Source organism: Citrus sinensis, chromosome 7 (assembly GCF_022201045.2).
Source record: "Citrus sinensis cultivar Valencia sweet orange chromosome 7, DVS_A1.0, whole genome shotgun sequence".
Taxonomy (NCBI): Eukaryota; Viridiplantae; Streptophyta; class Magnoliopsida; order Sapindales; family Rutaceae; genus Citrus; species Citrus sinensis.
Genome location: NC_068562.1, coordinates 6,078,095 through 6,099,897, shown reverse-complemented (window position 1 = coordinate 6,099,897; position 21,803 = coordinate 6,078,095). Strand labels below are relative to the sequence as shown.

General features: G+C 34.6%; 3 protein-coding genes across 3 annotated transcripts; 2 read left to right on the top strand and 1 right to left on the bottom strand.

The window, feature by feature from the left end:
* The first annotated feature begins 1,816 nt into the window (after nt 1-1,816).
* On the top strand, nt 1,817-6,334 carry LOC102607979 (protein DYAD). Its single transcript, XM_006466145.4, has 9 exons — nt 1,817-2,057; nt 2,171-2,219; nt 3,743-4,118; nt 4,210-4,593; nt 4,727-4,784; nt 4,867-4,950; nt 5,137-5,489; nt 5,578-5,695; nt 5,800-6,334. The coding sequence occupies exons 2-9, from the start codon at nt 2,189-2,191 to the stop codon at nt 5,905-5,907; spliced, it is 1,512 nt and encodes a 503-aa protein (XP_006466208.2). The 5' UTR covers nt 1,817-2,057; nt 2,171-2,188; the 3' UTR covers nt 5,908-6,334.
* A 3,616-nt stretch (nt 6,335-9,950) lies between these two features.
* LOC102608665 (calcium-dependent protein kinase SK5) lies at nt 9,951-14,513 on the top strand. The gene is made up of 7 exons (XM_006466146.4): nt 9,951-10,841; nt 11,620-11,763; nt 11,863-12,015; nt 12,132-12,247; nt 13,190-13,357; nt 13,452-13,676; nt 14,162-14,513. The coding sequence occupies exons 1-7, from the start codon at nt 10,262-10,264 to the stop codon at nt 14,291-14,293; spliced, it is 1,518 nt and encodes a 505-aa protein (XP_006466209.1). The 5' UTR covers nt 9,951-10,261; the 3' UTR covers nt 14,294-14,513.
* A 766-nt stretch (nt 14,514-15,279) lies between these two features.
* LOC102608948 (uncharacterized) lies at nt 15,280-17,334 on the bottom strand. Its single transcript, XM_006466147.3, has 3 exons — nt 17,088-17,334; nt 16,797-16,940; nt 15,280-15,632 (listed from the first exon to the last, which is right to left on the bottom strand). Exons 1-3 carry the CDS (start codon nt 17,271-17,273, stop codon nt 15,489-15,491), a joined length of 474 nt encoding a protein of 157 aa, XP_006466210.2. The 5' UTR covers nt 17,274-17,334; the 3' UTR covers nt 15,280-15,488.
* Nucleotides 17,335-21,803: the final 4,469 nt, after the last annotated feature.

Here is a 21,803-nt window from a genome sequence, read left to right as displayed (position 1 = left end):
TTACTTTCGTAGGTGCTAGAACCTGACTTTTCATGGTTCAAATAGTATTTTTATCTTATACAATTTAAAGTTAAAACAAATGTGACATACAAAATTAATTAGATGATAATTAAATAGATTTCGACTAATCCTTTGCAATTTTCAAATATAAAGAGACTAATTGGATAATTAACTCAAACTATAAAGATCAGATATGCGTTTATTATTATTATTATTACAACAATGAAGCTTCTTAGAACGGGTAGAGAGAAGCATTAAATTGTAGCACAGTGGTGTTTTCGTGTGGGAATAAAAATGGCTACACATGGGATCACTGTTGGAAAGAGCTAAACAAGTATGACGCCAATGACCAGATGCAAGTTTAGGCCGATGATCCAAACCAAATTAGGAGAGAGCTGCTGTTCACTGGGGTTACATTTCCTTACAAATGAGGCAGTTCCTGCCGACCAACAACACGTGGCGGTGCCGACTTTGATAAGACTTAACATGGATGAGTACCTTGTGTTGTGTAATAAAAACTCAAGCACGCCTTTGGCTCATCATCATCTAGCTAGCTAGATAGCATCTGTCCTTCTCTAATCCTCACAAACACAAATACAGTGCTTATAGCCATAAACGTGCGATTTATTTATCTTTCTGTAGGCATCTAGCAAGCTTGTTTCGACAAGCCACATGCAGCAAGATCTTCATTAATTCTTCGCCGCATATAGTTTCTCAACGTAGGCAGTGAGGAATTAATCCACGAACTGCATGCGTCACTTACGAAATCTTCACCTTTGTAAAGAAGACAAAAACTAAATTAATCCTCTTGGCTTCTCCATATATCATAGCATGAATGTGTAATCTAGTCATGATTCCTAGTAACGTAATATTGAAAATGCTTCGAACTAGTTGAAAATTAAACACCCGAAAGTCATGTTAAATTAATTGCGTCAAATTGCAGGCATGCGCAATAAACGGCACGAGATGTTTTAAGTCAGTTTGAATAGACTTAACGACGGAGTGGGTCTCCTCATATAGCAACGTCTATCATCATCCAACTCAGATGTGGATGGAAATATTTTGCCGTGAGCCCGTGACCACCTATATTTTACTCTAATGTACCAACATTAATGTTGTTTGGCTGGAGCCACAAATATTGACAAATATATTACCCTAGTGAGTTTTTGGCATTTTGAATCACAAATATATATAAGAATGTGCCCAACACAACCTCATTTTTTTTTTCTCTTTTGTGACTAATTAGTAATTTATTTATTGGTACATTGAGCAATAATATACATCTTAGGAGCAAGGTGTATATAAGTCGCAAAACCAAAGCTTAGAGTTTGTTTTCGTATTTAAAGAATTGTTGAAACATCCACGTCACGACGTCGTTCCAATTTAACACCACTAACGCGCATGCCTTCAAGTCACTTGACCACCAAAAAGTTTGGTTTATTCTCTTTATTTCAACTCTCGCAGAGAGCGACATGCATCTTCAAAAACGTATTTTATAAATCATAATCCATTTATTTATTTATTTATTTGTCAACTTCTAGAAAATGTTCCATATCCCTTTTTTTTTTTAATTTTAAAATGCCCCCACTTAATTTTAACAAATAGAAATGTACTAAATAGTTCGTACATGTTTATGGGCTAGAAAGGTGGCACGCGGCAGCGCTAATCAATATCCGACAAATTTTCCACGTGGCGCACATCCAATACAATATCTACGGGAGCATGTACACGTACGATTATACGTTTTTTTATTTATTTTAATTATGAGAACCAATTAATTATACGATCTGAAATCAGGAAATTGTGTTTTTAAGAAAAAAAGGGGTTTAGAGATATTCGCGGTTAGGGTTTTAGATGCAGACGTAAATTAAAAAAAATACAAAATAAAAAAAAAGTCTATTTATTTTAAGTACTGATAGATGCAGTACTGGTAGTATAAAAGAGAACATATATTTATATATTTTAGCAGAGGAATAGAAGAGGACCTGTGCTACAGTGTCGGCCACTCCGGCTATTATTTTCTTCAGTTATTTCTTTCTTTCAAAAAATCCCGTTAGGTATTATTATTCACTTACTCTCTCTCTTCCGATTTTGTTGTAATTTTTATTTTTCACTTTTTTTTGGGGTTCACTAATGTCAGTGATTTACTGATCATGTATGGTGTTGTTAGGTTTTTATAATGTTTTAAATGTTGAAGGTGCCACCCATTTCCGCTCAAGGTATACAAACCCTTTAAACCCTAATCCCTTTTATATTTTCTCTTGTACCTGTTGTGATTGTTGAAACGGCTGCGTTTCACTTGTTGGATCAGACATGGGTTTGTTGGGATTTTCAGTTTTGGGGTTCCTATCTGTGATTTGTGCTTAGGTATGATGATGGAAGGGATAATGTGGGGTTTGTTTGCTAGTGACAGAGACTGGTTGTGAATTTCTGTTGATGATCTCTTTGCCGAATTACTTCAGGGGTGATCGTGCTTAAATTTTTTTAGTGGTAGATTGTTATATTTTTCATGCTACAGTTCGGTATTGGTGTGGATGGTTAGAAAATTTTGTATCCTTCTATTGCTTCAAAAGTTAAACTGATACGAGAAACAATCAGTTTTTACCATTGTTGTCTTGGTGTAAAGTTGTTAAGACAGTATGCTGCACACGTTTAAATTTGTTTCCTGTTTTTTCGAATAAGGCTATTATGTTTGTCTAAATAGTGCCAAAAAATGCTCAAAACTTAATTTGTTTCTGTGAAGTTGAATATTTTTTATGAGTTTAATTTCAGCGACTATAACCATCAACCGGGCATGAATGCGACCGGGCTTCTTTCCATTTTGTAGCATTTATGATATTCCAAAAGATATAGTGTCAAAGTCCTTGTTGATTAGGAAGAAGAATTGAATTCCAAGGTTCCTAAGAGGTTATATTTGGTGTTTTCTGTTGTTTTCTCTCGTCAAAGCAACCAGTTTCAACTGATTTGGTGCTTCTTACTAATTTTTTGTCACTTAAGGTTAATGATGCAAGTATTTATGTTTTCAGCTTTTCCTTGCTTGCTTTTTTGTGGTTCACCAAGTATGGAATACATGGCATTAATATGTTATATAAGCCAGTTTTATTTGATTATTTGTTTTTCCTTTGCATTGTCTGCCTCAAATGTGTATTTGTATTATTTATTTGTTCCTCACTGAATGGCTCAGGATAAGTTTCAGTTCCAGATTTTGTGGCACATGTGGCATGATTCTTTTCAATCTCTCTGAGTCATGACTTCATGGCTTGTTGTGCCTAGTTAAGAAGTCGATTAATTTGTTTTTACATCAATGCTCTGTGGCTGTTGTATGTGTATACCTTTTCTCTAATACCTTTACTGTTTGAATTATTGCTCATAGAGTTAAAATTCAGTTAACCAGATTTTCACAAAGTAATTTTCAGATATCTAACATCACACAAGATTTTCTTCATCTGGTTGTTTTCCTTGTCTCAACATTTTGAGGCGACAATAATAGTGTAACTGACTATCAATTAAAGTCATGACCATGAAAATCCTTGCTCATACCATAACTTGTCATCTTGCACTTCAAAATAAGGAGATTTTTGTAAATCAATTTTTAAGTTCTTGTACAAATTTGTGGCAGACAGTTTAGTTGTTATACTATCTTTTCTAGGAACTAAGTGGTCCGCAATCTGCTAATAAAATTAATTTTACAATGTTACTGCCATATATTTCTGATATCTCTGAATGCTGTTTTTGTTCTAAGGCTCTTCAGAAGCATTAAGAAGCTGTGGGAGGCTGGATGAGACCTCGAAGAAAGGACTGTGTTGGTCTGAGCTTAAGCGCTCTGGGATGTCACAGTGGGGTGTTTGTCGACTAGTTAAATTCGAGAACAAAAATGAAGACCCTCAAATGTCATCCATTGTTGTAAAGGATGTTGAAGATAAAAAAGATGATGGAGAAGCTGTCGCAGCCGAATCCCCTATCATACCAGAAATTCGTAAAAGAAAGAGCCTAATCCTCAGCCAAGATGGGGAAGAAAGAGGTGCAAAATGTGCAAACGTAAGGCGACAAAGCAGTGGTCTTGATAAGTGTAAGAAGAATAAGCTGGAGAAATCCAAAGAAAGATGGTCTGCGGATAGGTATGGGTACATTGTTTGACTTGTTCTATCTAGTGGTCTCATTAACAAATGTCGATAGTGTTGTTTTAAGAATAAAGTGCATGCGTTGAAGGTATAAGCTGGCAGAGCAAAATATGCTGGACATCATGAAGGATGAAGGAGCTGTATTTGAGAATCCAATCTCTCGACCCGCCCTGAGAACAGCTGCTCGAAAACGCATTGGTGACACTGGCCTTTTGGACCACCTACTGAAGCACATTGATGGTAGGGTGGCACCAGGTGGCACTGAGAGGTTTAGACGGTGCTACAACACTGATGGAGTGATGGAGTATTGGCTGGAAAGTGCTGATCTTGTCAAGATTAAGCGGGAGGCTGGTGTGCCAGATCCTAATTATATTCCTCCATCTTGGTGGAAGCATGGTGGGGGGCCCTCACAGGATTCTGTTTGTTCTGAAGAACTTAAGCTACTTAAAGCAGAAATGGAGAAAATGAAGAGGTATTGATAAACATACTTTTCGGTCTGAAAGTTATCTTTTTGATACATGGTGTTTGGATTTCCTCTTCTTGTGTATTTGTTTTGATTGATCTAAGTTCTTCTTTGCTCCCTTTTCTTTGTGATTTATCGACAGGGATATGCGCGAGATGATGTCCAAGCAGCAGGAGCAAGAGCAGCATAATCCAATTGAGGTATCTGTTGAGCAACACTTTGCTAAAAGCTAATGATAAGATCCATGTTCACTGTGTAGAATCCCTTTGCTATCCTTTTCAGGAGATGCACAAGGAATTAGTTAAATGGAAAGCTAAAACAGACCAGCACTTGATGGAGATCTCAGGTTCTTTGAGTGACATGCAGGTAAGAAGGCAATATTCCACCTCAAGCCTTTGAGCTCTGAAACTTTTATACAGAAATAGAAAGATCAGATGTCAATGATGCTGTGCTGTTCCAGTAAAACTTGTCATTTGTGAGGCTGGGATGTTTTCCTGCTCTGTGCGGCAATTTAGCTCAGTGAAGTGATATCTGACATATATTCTTCAACAGGATATGTACAACGATTTGATAAAATGGAAGGCTAAAATTGAACAGCAGCTGTTGGAAATTTCAAATTCAGTTAGCAGTATGCAGTCATCAAAGAATTGCACTGCCTTGAGCCCTTCATATCCTGAAAGATGGGAAGATTGGTTGGAGAGTACCAACCTGGATGATATTCAGGCAGAAGATTTTGTACCATTGCTAGGGAATGGTGATCTGGTTAATCTTGGTGGGGAGATACCGGTACGAGATCTGTATTCAGTCCCACCACCTCAGTTGAAGACCGGTAATAACCCTTCTCAGGATTCTGTTTGTGCGAGAGAGTTGGGGCTGCTGAAGGAAGAAATGGCTAAAATGAAGAGGTGATTAAACTAGTTGAGTCAAGTTTGTGAGAAATCATGGTTATTTCATTGATCAAATGTATGATTTGAACTTTCATTGCATAAACAGGGATGTGCAGGAGCTAGTACCAAGGAGGCAAGAGGAAGATCAAGCTAATGTGACCCCTGATTCTTCTCTTACCACCAATTCAAAATCAGACCCTGATAATTCGGTACTGCTTTTTCAGGTAATGTGGTTTGATAAGTTGAATAATTTTCCAGGCATCTGTAGATACATATTGTGATCTTTTCATCTCTACATAACCCCACTTGTGAGTGTCTACTTTGACAGGAAATGTTTAAGGAGTTGATTGAATGGAAAGCTAAGATGGAGCAACAACTTATGGAGATATCAAAAACTGTTAGTGCCATGCGCTCTCAAAGCTATAGACTACGTTGAGTTGAGCCCTGCCTTGTCTATGATAGAAATGATAGGATAGAATTTGAGCAATATGCTTCCTGTTTTAGACAACCATGGTTAATTATAGATTAGTAGGAAATAGTTATTGTACAGGACATACGAGCCAATGCATGAGGTCCTTCAGTTCCAAATCAGCGGACCAGCAGGACCTATATCTAACCTTATGATGTGTCGGCGTCTGATTATTAACTTACACCGATCTGAAGAGCTACATATGAGCAGCGTATTGTTATGTTTTTGCATTACTGGTTTAGGTTGTAGAAAAAGTGGGCACCATTTTGCAAGTTGTGTAGTTTTTTCCTATAGGAAATATGTGTTTTGACACACGAACTCAGTGCCTTATGGATCTAATTATTTATATATATTTTCTTTAATATGATGTATAAAGTTATATTTGCTTTGGATAGGAAGGGATGTCAACAGTTTTTTTTTTTTTTTTAATTTTCTCCTCCTTGTGAAGGTTTTCAAAGTGATGGACAAGTTAATTTTTCATGTTTGTTTCCTTTTAATCAACAATAATCTGGTGTCTAAGCTTATTAAGTTATTATGTCGAAATAGTATTGTTAATAAATAGGTCAATTTGCTGTTGTCATGAAATCCTTTTATGCAAATGGCTTCTGCATCTGTAGGTAGGGATGGCAATGGGGAGGGGAGGGGAGGGGACCGATCTCCCCGTACCCATCCCCGATATTTTGCGTATGTCCCCGTCCCCGTCAGAATTACTTGAGAGAATTCACATCCCCTTCCCGAATAATAACAGGGGATCCCCGAATAACTAATACATTTTTTTTTAATTTAGAGTTAATTATATTAAAATAAAAAATTCAAATAAAAGTAAAGTTTAAAATATATCTTACATTAATATCTATTACAAAAATTGCATACATTAAATTAGTAAGTAACACAATATGCAAGGAATACAAATTTTTTTTACAAACTATCATGAACAAATTAATAGTTTAATACAAAATTGTTACAAATAAAATCGAATTTAGATTTAAAATTAATTTTTTCAATAGTGGCGTAGACACTTTATAAATGTGGATTATTCCCTTTACAATACAATAGTTAAATCGGAGCAAATCAAAAGCAAACATTAGATTAGATTAGATTAGATTAGATATTAAAATTGTGATTCGCTGTGGTCAATTATAACATCTAAAAATAAATAAAAAATAGATTTAAGTTTAAAATATTTAAAGAATATTAAAATTAAAGAAAAATATTTGGCTAATAGAATCTACTCGGTCTTTTAATGTCCTAAATAAGAATTTAGGACTTTAATTAGTTAATTATGCCTAAAAGTTTAATAATATAAATATTTTGATATTTTTTACTTTTACCAATATTTATAATTTTATTATTTATTTACTAGTAATTTTAAAAAATTAAAATAAAATTAAAAATTAAAATGGAGAAATGGCTAGGGGATGGGGATTCCACCTCATCCCCGTCCCCTCCCCGAATAAGAAATTGGGTAAAAAAATTTTCCCGTCCCCTCCCCGAATAAGAAATTAGGTATGAAATTATCCTCATACCCTCCCCGAATGGGAAAAATCTTCGAGGGTACCCGTCCCCATGGGGATTTTTGCCATCCCTATCTGTAGGTGATGTTTGCACTTGCCTCTTTCAAGAACTATACAATGGTATTTATAACTCTTACTATAATAGACATTACACTGATATTACAATTAAATATATATAATTGAAACTTATATTATTATATTAAATTTTATAGAGTACATGTTCAGACAAATAATCCTCACAAATGAGAGACGTCTCTATTTTATTCGTATTTCGTAAGGAATAAGAATTTATGAATATTTTAACTCTTATAATATTTTTGTAGAGGCTTGAGCCACTACCCTCACGTGAGGGCAGCAGCTCAACCACTCTGTCTTCGGTCGAGTGGCCCATACAGTGGTTCTGTTCAGTGGTACTTGAACAGAAGTTTCAGGCCACAAAATGTGACGATATGTGTAATATAAACAGTGTCCACTTATTATATCATTTCAATTGAAATTTTAATTTTATGTAAAGGTCGTTAAACTTCTATAAAAGAAAAACAAATGCATAATCACGTGCTCAGAATTTCTCGTGAATGGTAAACGATAATAAACCAAAATAATACAAACACAAGATTTTGTCACTCCGTCCAGTTCCCGGTCCCTACCAACCAACAAACAAGCCTACCGCAGACGCTGAGTCACTGACCCAATATTTTATTATATATAACTGTGCATTGCATTTAATACTTACATCTTGGTGCTGCTGAGTCACGCACGTGATTGGAAACTAATTGAATTATCTTACCAATTAATTCATAAATGTTACATTATTTATAATAATTTTTTAAATAAAAGTTTTAGATATATAGCACTACTCGCATGATATATAATTAGCCTTTTGTATGCACTTAACTTTTCTCAATTTTCATTTCCTTAAATATTCTTTCAACTCTCTAGATCTCGCTTAGGTTCAGTTTCTGTTCTTGATTCTATTAAACACTTAATAATTAATTTTTATTGGTTTTCAGTTTATACTAATGCAAGTTTCATAATCATACAACAACAATTATGAATACATTGATAGTTAAAAAACTAATTTTCAACATAATCGATCCAATTCTTATCTTGATTAAAGAATCGTTGAATTAATTTTTAATTTAATTACATTGACAGTCAATAAATACGTAATAATTAATTTTTAAAAATATTATAAAATAATAAAAAATAAATAATATATATTAATTTTTCAGTATGAGAAATTTGACAACCACTTTTTGTAACTTAAAAAATAACAAAACCTTTTTCCCAAAATGGGCAATATAATAAAAAAAGAAAACAAGAAAACATTGAATAATTGCAAAAATCCAAGCAGTACAAAATACAGACCATAGAAAAATGTCAGACTCAGACAAAGCAAGCTGTAATCGCTGATTGGAGAGAGTGAAAGAACTGGGTTAGGGGCGGGCGGCGCAAAAAATGTTTAAAAAAAAAAGAAAAAAAAAGTGATTTTTGATTTGAAATAGAAAATCTGAAAGTGATTCCAGAGGGAAGAGAAATACATACACTCTTTTTTAATCTCTAAACGAAAATAGCGACTTTTTTCTTTTTCACGTTTTCTCAAATAATAACATAAATTATTCATATATATCACAAAGACCTAACTCCACATAATTGACCAAAAATAACTGTTAATTATGTTCGAAAAACTTATATGAGAAGGATACACTATTATTTTTTCGCAGTCATTTAATTAAATTTAAACTAAAGGATGAGATCTCTTATTGAAACGCAATTGTATATATAGTAATATTTTAATAAGAAATTCTTCTTTTAAAATAAAATAAGGAATCCTTTTAAAAGATGAAAAAAAAATTCAATATAATATGTGATATAAGGAAAACTTGTGGTGCAACTGTGGTACCGTGTGACAGTTGCATCCAGCCGTTGGATGTCAGTGAACCTCACTCATTTAAGTGCATCCAACGGCTGGATGCAATTGTCGCACGGTACCACAGTTGCACAATAACCATACCCATGTGATATGATACACTATATTAAAATATACATTTTTCTTATCTTTTAATTATCCATTACTTTAATAAAATAAGAATCATTATATAATATAATTGTGACTTGATGCACAATTGTACGCCAAGTCAAACTCCTATTGAAGAGAGCTAAGTTGTGGAGCTCACAATCCTCCAATGTGAGATTAATTCACATGTGCGTAATCATGCACTGTAACAAACTCTCAGTATATAATAGTTGTTTTATGACATATTCTTATTTTAATAAAGTGAGGATGACATTAATAACAAAAAATATTTTCTTTAACATAATAAAATTTATATTTTTTTAATGTTTTAATATAATTAATTTATAATAGTTTACATATAAATGAGAAACTTCTTCAGCAAAATACAGACTTTCTCCTCTTAATATTATTTACATTCAGCAACTGCAAACACAAAGTACGAAGGAATGGATCGATGTTTAACCGGTGAGATTTTTCATTTCGAAAGCAATTGTCATTGAGAACTTATATGATATAAATCTAAAAACTATGATAGTAATAGAGAAAACATAAAAATTCAGGGACCCAAATGTTATTATCTATAATCTGAATCAAGCCCATTATTCAGCCATAACTGAAAAGAAAAGAGTCGTTTTAATGTAAGAAGTGAGCGAGAAGGCGAGAATCTAGCAATAAGAAGAGGCTGGTAGTGTTTCAGAGTCAGTCAACAGTCAAAGGTCATTATTTCGTATTCACTTGAGAAGAAGGAGATCACAGACAAGCACAAAAGCAAGAATCCAAAACAAGAAAAATGGAAACAAAAACAGACCCAGCAAGAGTTACCGCAGCATCAACAACAACAACCACAACAATCACAAAACCCAGAAGGGTTCTTCCTTACAGCACCCAAAACCTCACTCATGATTACACAATCGGCAAGAAACTTGGGCAAGGCCAATTTGGAACCACGTATCTCTGCACCCAGAAGAGCACAGGCCTTAACTACGCCTGCAAGACCATCCCTAAGCGCAAACTTCTATGCCAAGAGGACTACGATGACGTTTGGAGAGAAATCCAGATAATGCACCATTTGTCGGAGCACCAGCACGTGGTGAGGATCCACGACACCTACGAGGACAAATCTTGTGTGCATATTGTGATGGAGCTCTGTGAGGGAGGGGAGTTGTTTGATAGAATAGTGAAGAAAGGGAATTACAGCGAGAGAGAAGCTGCTAAGTTGATGAAAACGATAGTTGGTGTTGTTGAGTGTTGCCATTCTCTTGGGGTTTTTCATAGAGATCTTAAGCCTGAGAATTTCTTGTTTCTCAGTGTTGATGAAGATGCCGCTCTTAAAGCTACTGATTTTGGCTTGTCTGTTTTCTACAAGCCCGGTTAGAGTCTGTGTCTTGCTCTGGTTCTTGGAAATTGACTTTCTATTTATTTATCTTTAAGTTTCTGGTAATGCATTCTTATTTGGGTTTTAGTTTTCTTGAGATTTTGGGAGATGGGTTTTCTTTATTTGTTTTTCCAATCAAAGAACTCAGCATTTATACCACAATGTGTGTAATCATCATATTGTAGAAATTGATGACTTCTGCATTCTCTGTTAGCTGCAGGACTCAAGACGCTTACAACATTTGTTTCTTTAATCCTTTAAATTTTTTCAGATCTTTATTATGTCAATGATGTTCTAATAAAATACTCTGGGCGAGTTTGGTTGGCTTTTTCTTCGAGGTTAGAAAGATTAAAGTATGATCTAGCTTCAAAAGGAGGTTGAGGAAGTACCACATCATCCTTAACAGAATGCCCTTTTTTTCATGATCGCTGTCTGTGTTACTTGGTCATGATGATGTGACTTTGGATGGAGGTATTTGTTTGATATAGGAAAGAAGCAAGATAGTAAGTAAGACTAGATGTTCTGGTTCTGAGTAAGTTTATTTATTACGAATTCCTGGGTTGTCAACATGCTGTCCTGCAGTTCACAAGATGTATGAAGATCACTAAATTTAGCTTTGTAGGCATCGATGCTAACTTTATTTTTTATTTGGTTCTTCATGATGTTGGGCTTTCATATACCTATGATATGCCTTCTCATGTTTTATAATTCTATAATTTTGACTGCCATTTCTTTTTGAAATAAACTTCTGGTTTCCTTTTATGTCATTGTAGATGAGGTCTTTTCTGATGTCGTTGGGAGTCCTTACTATGTTGCACCTGAGGTTTTACGCAAGCATTATGGACCTGAAGCTGATGTTTGGAGTGCTGGAGTTATTTTGTACATCTTGTTAAGTGGGGTGCCCCCCTTTTGGGCAGGTACCAATCTCTGGGATTATAATTCATGACTAATTGAGTGTTTGACATCTACTCTGTATTTCCATATCATATCACTAATGTCCTTTTGCATCCCCCCAGAAACTGAAATAGGGATCTTCAGGCAGATTTTAGAAGGAAAAATAGATTTCGAGTCTGAACCATGGCCTAACATTTCAGAAAGTGCCAAGGATCTGATAAGAAAAATGCTTGATCAGAATCCAAAGAGAAGGCTTACTGCTCATGAAGTCCTTTGTAAGTCTCTTTAACTTTTTAAACTTTAAAGCAAGCATGCTAGGATTTTAGAAGATGTGGCTTAACCAAATTCTACCAATTTAATTGCTAATGGATGATATTACACTTTACATCAGGCCACCCATGGATTGTAGATGACAAAGTTGCCCCAGACAAACCTCTTGATTCAGCTGTCTTATCACGCTTGAAACATTTCTCAGCAATGAACAAGCTAAAGAAAATGGCTTTGCGTGTAAGGCTTTACTACCTATATGGTTATTTACTTTTTATAGGTGCCCGACTGTTCTTGCTCTATTGATAACATTGGCCTTAAGCACAAACATTTACATGCTGTTTATATCTTTCAATCACGAACTAAGTTTGAACTATTTGGGTGCTTTTATATTAAATAGGCTGACTATCAAGTGAGTAGTTTTGACTGCATTTAAAACATTAAGGGTCTGTCTCCTCGGAGACATCCGATAAAACATTAAGGGTCTCAAATCTTTGTTCGTGTTAGCTGAAATATCTTTGCAATTGCGATTATGTAATGTTGTAGGCAACACTAATATCTGATGCTGCCTAAAGTAATGCTTGATCCTAGTGACTAGTGCTGCGGTCATTAATTTCTCAATGTCCGCATCTTATAATAAATCCTTCCTACTGTACACTTGGTCTAAATTACAGTTTAGATGAAATCATTTGGTTTGCTGATTCCCTGTGTAGCTGTGCATTGTGATTTGATTTCTTGGTCCAGAAGGCTTATAAGCTGGGTTACGATCTTGACCAAGCAGTGGTATGAAAGCTGACCTGTATGTTACAATCTCTACGATTTTGTCCAAAGATTTCTACCAGTGGTGCCTATTGCTGTGGACATCTTACATTCCAGAATATACTAAGGAAGACTATGTATTCACATTAGCATGCCATATCTACTTTGTCTAGGCCTTCTTAATAAACCCAAAGGCTTGGAATTATGTATCCAGGTCTGAATAAGTGACATATGAGTGAAACACATTCACCACTTCCAGTATCACCAGTTTTGATCATATGAAGTTACTGCCACTTCCATGCTTAAAATATTGAGAGAAATGAGACAGTAATCAAGAGATTTGCTGTTATATTCGTGAATACTGAAACAAGTCGCATATATAGATGATGTTAATTCAGTACTAATATACTGATCAACTTGTAGGTCATTGCTGAGAGGCTTAATGAAGAAGAAATTGGAGGTCTGAAGGAGTTGTTCAAAATGATAGATACAGACAACAGTGGAACAATAACATTTGATGAATTGAAAGATGGCTTGAAACGAGTGGGCTCTCAGCTTATGGAATCTGAGATTAAGGATCTCATGGATGCAGTGAGAAAAATTTTTAGTCGGTTTTCTATTAAAACTTATTGTAATCTGAGTTTATGATGTGGAAAAAATATTTTTTTTTGTGGATGTTTGGTAGGCTGATATTGACAACAGTGGAACGATTGATTATGGTGAATTTCTTGCTGCTACTTTGCACCTTAACAAGTTGGAGAGAGAGGAGAATTTACTTTCTGCCTTCTCATTCTTTGACAAGGATGCTAGTGGTTACATAACCATTGATGAGCTTCAACACGCCTGCAAAGAGTTTGGTATAAGTGAGCTCCACCTTGATGATATGATCAAAGAAATTGATCAAGATGATGTAAGCATATTCTTCTCTGCTTAACCTTTACAAGACAAACACCAACTATGTCTGCTTATGATTTTTCTATTTATAAAGTCTATGTCAAATTGTTCCAAAAACCTTAATTTTTTCTCTAAAGCTTTTTGTTGCCCAGAGATCCAAAAGCAGTCTGGCCTCATTGTGAAAATGATTCACAAAAGTTTTGGTAGAAGGTTCACTGATTCTCTTCACATGATGTGTTACCTTGGCTATCTCTACTTGTGCAAATGTCGAATAGAGATTCAAAAGTTCTCTTTAGGGGAATTTTTCTTGTGGTAAGAATTGGAACCGTGGAACCTGGCCTGCACCTACCCTTATTTCTAAATACCATGCTAGCAGTATGGTGTATGGTGACACAGTGGCTTTGGCATTGTGCAACATTTGAAACTGGAAAGAATCTATGTTGTTGATCTGTTTTTCTCAAGTTACTATTACTTCATAATGATGAAAACTTTGTGTTGCAGGATGGACAAATAGATTATGAGGAATTTGCAGCTATGATGAGGAAAGGCAATGGAGGAATTGGGAGGAGAACCATGAGAAACACAATTAATCTGGGAGATGCTTTAGGATTGACGAAGAATGGATCTAAATAGTAAGAACTTGATTGACCTTCATCTAAAAGTAACAAGTTAGAGGAGACAGAAAGAAAAAGGAAAAAGAAAACAACTTGCTAATCCTACCTGTACTGGAGGCCTAATCAAATTTTGAATTGCTTAATGTTTGGATTTTTCGCCTTATAGTAATGGCATATGAACTTTCTGGTGAATTTCTACCAACCTTTAATTTAGTAATCATATTCTCTTGTTTGATCTATTCAAGATCCTACCATGTGTATCACAGCAACTCTCTTGAAGCCAGTCATAAAAGATGGAGTAATGCATGTGCAATAGTATTGCTTTCATCTGGAAAGTAGATAAACTAACGTAGGAAGATCCCTTAAACAGATTTGCTTTTGAGTTTTGAGTGATGGTGCTTTGTAGAGAAGCATCTAGCTGTTTTGCAGGTATTTTGAAAAGTATAACAAAAGACAGGAAAAAAAAAAAGTAATGGCAATTAAGATCCCAAGTGTTTTGGAAAGTATTATTAACAAAACAAGTTTGATCTGTTTTAGTTAATTTAAATACCAAATGGTAGGGGAAATTGCTATATTGCTCTGATAAGTGCATACTAAGAAACTATTTGAAACAGAATTCAAGAAAAAGAGACATTATTTCTACCCGTAGATAGCAATCATTCACAAGCCATTGCAAACTCCATTCAATCAAAGAAACCATCATAGTATACGAAAATAAATCAAAACTTGTGTAGTCGTTGGTGCATCTCCATATCTAAAGAGCAACAAGTGAAAAGCAACCATTTTACAGAATTGTTACATTGTACAGAAAAGTCTCACACAGAACAGGTACACGGCATCCTCCTTATGCCAGTCCAATAAAATCAGTAAATGTATCTACAAATTTCTCTTTTATATAGATGGTTTTATAAAGTGGACATATATGTGTAAGATGGGTCGCGTGGCACACTCATCTAACCATTACCTCATTTTGTCGAGCAACTAATATGGAAAAGCAACAAGAAGTAGCCAAAATCTAAAAGCTTCCGTATCCGCCAATCTTACAAGATGTTCAATTGAATCTCGGTTATTAAAAGCATGAATGAAGAATAAGTGTACCACACTATAATAACATTTCTACTTATCTGATGATAAATACACTACTTATTCAAATAAGGAATTAGAAAGGGAAGGCCGTCCCAAATATTCAGATAAAGGAAAAAATTACAGAAGATTCACATTTTACTAGAGATAGCAAGGTACTTAGTATGACGCCCCTGGGCAACAATTTTCCCAGTATCTTTCTTCCTGAGCTCAACACTGACAACAGCAACAGCCTTTCCAACACGTAATACCTTGGCCTCTATCTCAATCTCCTCCTGAATGAAAAATAACAAAGAGGCAAAATTAGCCAGCACATATCAGTGCATGAGTTTCTTCAAAAAGTTGCAAAGTATTTAGCAAGACAAACCATATGTGAGAGAAGCACAATCACATCTCTCATCAACAAAGACTATGAATATTATAGCATACTCCTTAAATCATTCTAAGCAATTGCACTACTATCGATTCTGATGGAGGTTTTTTAAGAAGTCATGAAAGATAACATGATGCACATATGCTAAACAAAATGACAGACATACTGATTGGGCAAGTTAAAACAAAGGAAGCTCACTTAAACTTTCGTTTTTTTGACAGGTATAATATAGTCTTCTTAAGTCTTTATATTTACATATATTGTTAGTTTTGTTCATTTTCCCCTTCTGTTCTAGGATCGGAAGTTCCCAAAGTCCATGAATAATAATGGACAAGAAAACATAAATGCTTAGACAAGCATATATGGCATGTTTCCTCTGAAAGAAGAATTTTAAATACACCTGCTCTCTGGGCTTGAAAATTGACCTCACTATTTGCAGATTGAGGAGCCAAGAAAGCACAAATTCCAATTTCATGGCATATACCAAGTCCCTTTCGAGGAATTCTCGCATTTGGGATGAATTGCCAACATGTTGCTTAAGCCAGATAAACAAAGTTATCAATTATTCAATTTCACCCTCTTCGTCGGTAATTTCACCCTCTTCCTCAATCCACTATCATCTTCATCTTCTGAAGTACCCTGATCTTGGCTTATCAAGGGGTAACACTACCTAAATGATCAGAAAGTAAACAGAATGCAGCTGTATCAGGGCTTCAAATGCTCTACATGCTTGTTACTACACGAGCTTTGACGTGTGGGCAACCACCAGGACATTATCATAGACTTTGAGTAAGCAAGCTTTTTGGCACGATATCACTAGTCAGTAGTCACTAGACAAGGCCATCCCTTAAAATTATGGGTTAAAAACAGAAGACCAGAAGAACTCATCTGATTTGACTCTAGAAGGAGATTATAACTGAGAAAATAGCTATCAAGCATCACAATATTAAAAAAACTGAGCCACTACACTATTCCTGTAGCTAAAGGAATTAATGATTCAAACATCCCCAGATATTCAAATATCATTTCTCTGCGCTTTTCAATCACAGAAATCCAAAAACTTTACCCCACCAAAAGCAGCATCCAAATACGAAACATTGATCTCCACAGAAACACCAACCGACGGAGCTCCAACGGTGAAGATTGCGGCTGACCCCACCAAGTCCACCAGCGTGGCAGTGGCCCCACCGTGCATGAAATTACCAGCGTTCTAAAACAATAATCCCCATCAAAACCACCATAATCAAACACTTATATACAAGCGAAAAGAAAGATGTGGGTCGGTGTGAAATCGAAGAGAGAGAGAGAGAGAGAGAGAGAGAGTATTGTGGATGTGTATGTGAGGGTTACCACTTACCAGTAAACGGGGAGGGACTTTCATAGAGCAAATGACGCGGCCAGGTTCGCTGAGGTCAACGCGAAGGCCTTGCATGATAAAGCGTTCAAAGAATTTCGTAGGCATCTCCTCCATCGTCGATTTGTTCTTGTCGTCATCTCCTCCTCCTCCTTTCTCCAAATATCTCTTCACTGACTCCAACTCCATTTTGTTTCTTTCTCCTCTCCTCCTCTCCCGTCACACTCTTTTTCCATGAAGATGCAAAAAAAAAAAAAAAATTCCGCTTATTAAAATTAAAGGGTAAATTTCATGCAGGTCCGCGTTCAGAAATCCTTTGCACATAAATACATCATAATCTGAGTCGATTCCCGACATGTCATCTGGGGGATAAAAATGTAAAAGACAAGTCATCCGAATGAAAAATTATAAACGACATTGAATACAAGTATGACTTCGGAGTATATAATTTTAGGATGGGCTTTTTTGTGAAAAAAAAAAAAAACAGGTTATGATATAACATGATCACTTTTTTATTTTCTTAATTAATTTCTTTATTTCTACAGTACTGCTAATAATTTTTTATTTTAAAAACTGCAATATATTAAATTGGCTCATAATATAATACAATCACATTTTAGTTCATAACTTTTGATATAACAATGTATATATTTTAGATTGTAGTGCTAGCATTTTATTTGATCAAAGTATATTTAGTTAATACTGCCAGTTCTAGAGTTTGACTATCTTCGACTTACAGACGGTCTGTATTATCCATCGGAAATGACAAAATAAAATTATAGTTTTTATCAATTTATTTGCACTATATTTTATAAGCTATTCAGATGTTTTAGAGTTGGTGGTTTTTCATGTTGGTTTTTGCATTATATGTGTGTTCCTTTAGTCTTTCGCATTAATCAAATTATATTTAACATTAGGGATTTCTAATTGTACAATCGATGTCAGTATTATCATTAATTGTTGTGGAAAAAACCGGCCAACCACTTGATTTTCACTTAGCGACTTGATTATGGGGGTTAACTGCCCTTATCAATTATCAAGATCAACATTATGAAAAATTAATTAACAATTACAAATTGAAATTATTATTGGTCTGATTAATGGACTCTGAAAATGCAGTTTTCCTTGATGATAGAGACATGTAGGTAGTAAGGAGAAATTTTAGAATATATCAAATGTAATACAATCAGCTACTGCATGTATGACATACGTATTTAAATTTAATATAACCACTATTTTGAATGATGATTTTTTAAAATAAATATAATATTTTTTTGTAGTTTAATTTGATTGTTGTAATGACTGAAATGATATTTTACATGTATTCTAGAATTTCGTCTTTGCTGATTGCAGATTTTTAAGCAATACTTAGTTCTATAAAATACATTCTTGAAAGACTCGGGTGCAGAGTTTCTAGCCATGCTCATGAATTTGAACTTTTGTAAATTAACCTTGATTCTAATGCTTGTAAATTATAATTTGAATCCTGGGGGAAAATGAAAAAAGTTGACCTATGTCAACCATGTGAATGAAGAAAAATAAAAACAAAGTTAGACCCATGTCCACTATAAACATTAATTGTATGTGACAATAAAAGAGTACACACAATAATAATAACACATGTATTAATTAATTTCCACAGGACACTAAGATATTTTAGGCAAAACTTTGATAAACCACTGATTTTTGCACCTCTGACTAATTTTCTTCTTTTCTAATACAGTACTAATTAAAACCCTTTCCTTGATCATATATCGTTAATTGTTCTTGATCTGATGAGTGGTGGTAATGGAGAAGAGTTTCTTCAAAAACTTCATCACTAACAGCGCAGCTTTGCTGGATCTCTTATCTCGTATCATCCCACTTTCTGTCGCTTGCATACAATAAAGCTCCACCATCTTAACGCGAGCCGCCGATGGGTCATTCGACAATTTAACTGGCGCCACTGCAGCAGCCTCTTTCGTTTTCTTGTCCTTCAAGGAACAGACCCTTTGCAGTTCTTCATTGAAGTCTTCCCACAACATGTCCATCTTCTCCTCGCATTCCGAAAGCTGATCATCTGCTGCCGCTTCTCCCTCGTAATAATCAGCTGGATAAACAGTAGACGAGATGCGCCACAACCATGGCGTAACTGCCATGTTTGGCAGCTGGTAGGTCATCTTTGGAAAGCTGAAATCCTCTGAGACCATACCTTTCTTTTGCCTGTTTCAAGTCCAAAGGCAAAGGGTTTTGAGTTTGATGATATTGTCTGATATGCTGCAATTAAAAAGTAGACGCAAATTTGAAATTTGTGTCTGCAAATAGCGGAAATTTGTTATGCATGTATATGAATACAAGTCAAGTATATATTAATGAGAGAGTTGGGGTGCTATTCACAGCCATGTATCGCCGGATTATTCGGAGCGTTTACATTACATCACGCATATTCATCTTGATTTTGAATATTGAAAATGATAGGTAACCCCCCAAGAATATCCAGTCGGCAAATAAGTAATAACAATGAAGTGGTTGGCGCTTGGCCTGCGGTTTGTTTGTTCACATATCACAATAATAACACTAAATGAACCTAGACACATAAGAATTAATAAAGAAGCTCATATGTATCAGGAGAGCAAATCCTAGTTACCAGATATTCTGCATGTAAATGTACACAAGAGAGTTTAACTTAACGTGTGCCAGCTCTAAAAGCACACGTGATCTCATCATACACAGTGAGTAGTAGTTAAATTTAAATGGTAATATATACAAATTCTCTTTATTTTATTTTTATATAAACACACTATGAATCATATGATTTAATACAGTCAGCATTTAATTTACTATAAAATCATATGATTTAATAGCATATATCTACTGACTCTATTAAACTATATGCTTTAATAATATATCTACAAAAAAAAAATAAATAAAGGTATCCGTATGAAAAAATAACTACATATACGTGCACCAATTTGGAGATAATACCACATATATCATCAGTTATTATCTGCACCACGCGAGTATGAATCAAATTAATTTTATCAGTGAAAAACTTGAACGAGACGGCACATAAAGGAAAGTAATTAATGAATTAGAGGTTAAGTCAACATTCAAATGCGGAATTTACGTATATAGACAGCAGCAATTCACAATATGTTTGTTCACATATCACAGTAATAACTCTAAGTGAACCTAGATACATAGGAAATAATTAAGAAGCTAGTGTACATCAGGAGAGCAAATCCTAATTACCAGATATTGTGCATATAAATGAACGCATGAGAGTTAACTTAACGTGTGCTAGCTCTAAAAACACATGTGATCTTATCAACTATCATATAGAGAGCGAAGTAGTGAAATTTAGATGGTAATATATTTTTATGTGTGGATACTCTCATTATTTTTTTATATAAAGACAGTTTTAAACATATAATTTAATACAGTCATCGTTCAATTCATTATAAATAACATGTCAATATTGACTTTATTAAATAATATAGTTTAATAACGTGTTTGCATGACCCAAAAAACTATATATATATTGAGACCACATGCATGAGATGAAGACTATATATATACCCGCTAAGTTAGAGATAGTACCATATACATCATCAGTTATTACCTCCACCACCTGAATATGCATCAAATTGATTTTAGGAGTGAAAAACTTGAACGAGACGGCACATAAAAGGAAAGTAATGAATGACATAGAGGTCAAGTCAACATTCAAACGTGGAATTTACATGTATGGACAGCAATTCAAATTTTATTTCCACGGCAATTTATTAAGAGGGACCAGCCTAAACTGTCTTGCGAACAATTTTGGTAATTCGGCTGTGTTGATTAAACGTACCGCAATAACAGCTATTTAATGTTAGATTTTTTTTTTTTGAATACTGATTAATCATCAGATTACTGCATTACACAGATATTTACAACAACTGCTTATTATAACAGAGATATTACACTAATATTTACAATCAGATATACATGATTGAGACTTACATTATTACAATGAATTCTATGAAGTACATGCCCAGACAAATAACCCCTCACAAGAGAGGAATGTCCATACTCTACTTGCATTTCGGAAGGGAGAAAATTTTTTTAATATAAAGAACATTTAACCCCCACAATACTTTTGTGGGGACTAGAACCGCTACCCTCACAAGCTTATATCAAATTAATCTTTTTGGATTCCTCGTTGGCCATGATCTGGTGAAGAAATTTTCATTTGAAATTGTTGATGTTAATTTAATTCAACCGATAAGTTCTTTTTGAATGGTATAAGAAGGTTGAGATTTAATTACTTTTTCTATATATGTTAAAGTTAAGGAATTCAGTTTTAAACATTCATCAAGTGAATAAGATGAATTTTCACCATTTATGCAACGACCTTAATACGTATGAGATGAAAAAAGAAAAAAAATAAAAAACTTACTCCAAAATAAAAAAAAAATCATTTATATACCACATGAGTCTTAAAAATATCACCAAGAAAAAGAATTTGTATTAGTAATGCCCCATCTCTATCCAACCTAATGTCTGGATAAGTGCTACCAGCTGTTCTTGGAGTTGTGTTGACCAGTTCATTAAGTTGTGGTCCTGATCATCCGTTTGCTTTTAGTTTTTATTGTTCTTTTCCTTTTCTTTCTTTTTAGAAAGTTGGTCATCCATTTGTTAAAATCATGCGTTTCCTGTCAATTTTTTTGTTAGGTTCATATGAAAAAGTAGCTGTCT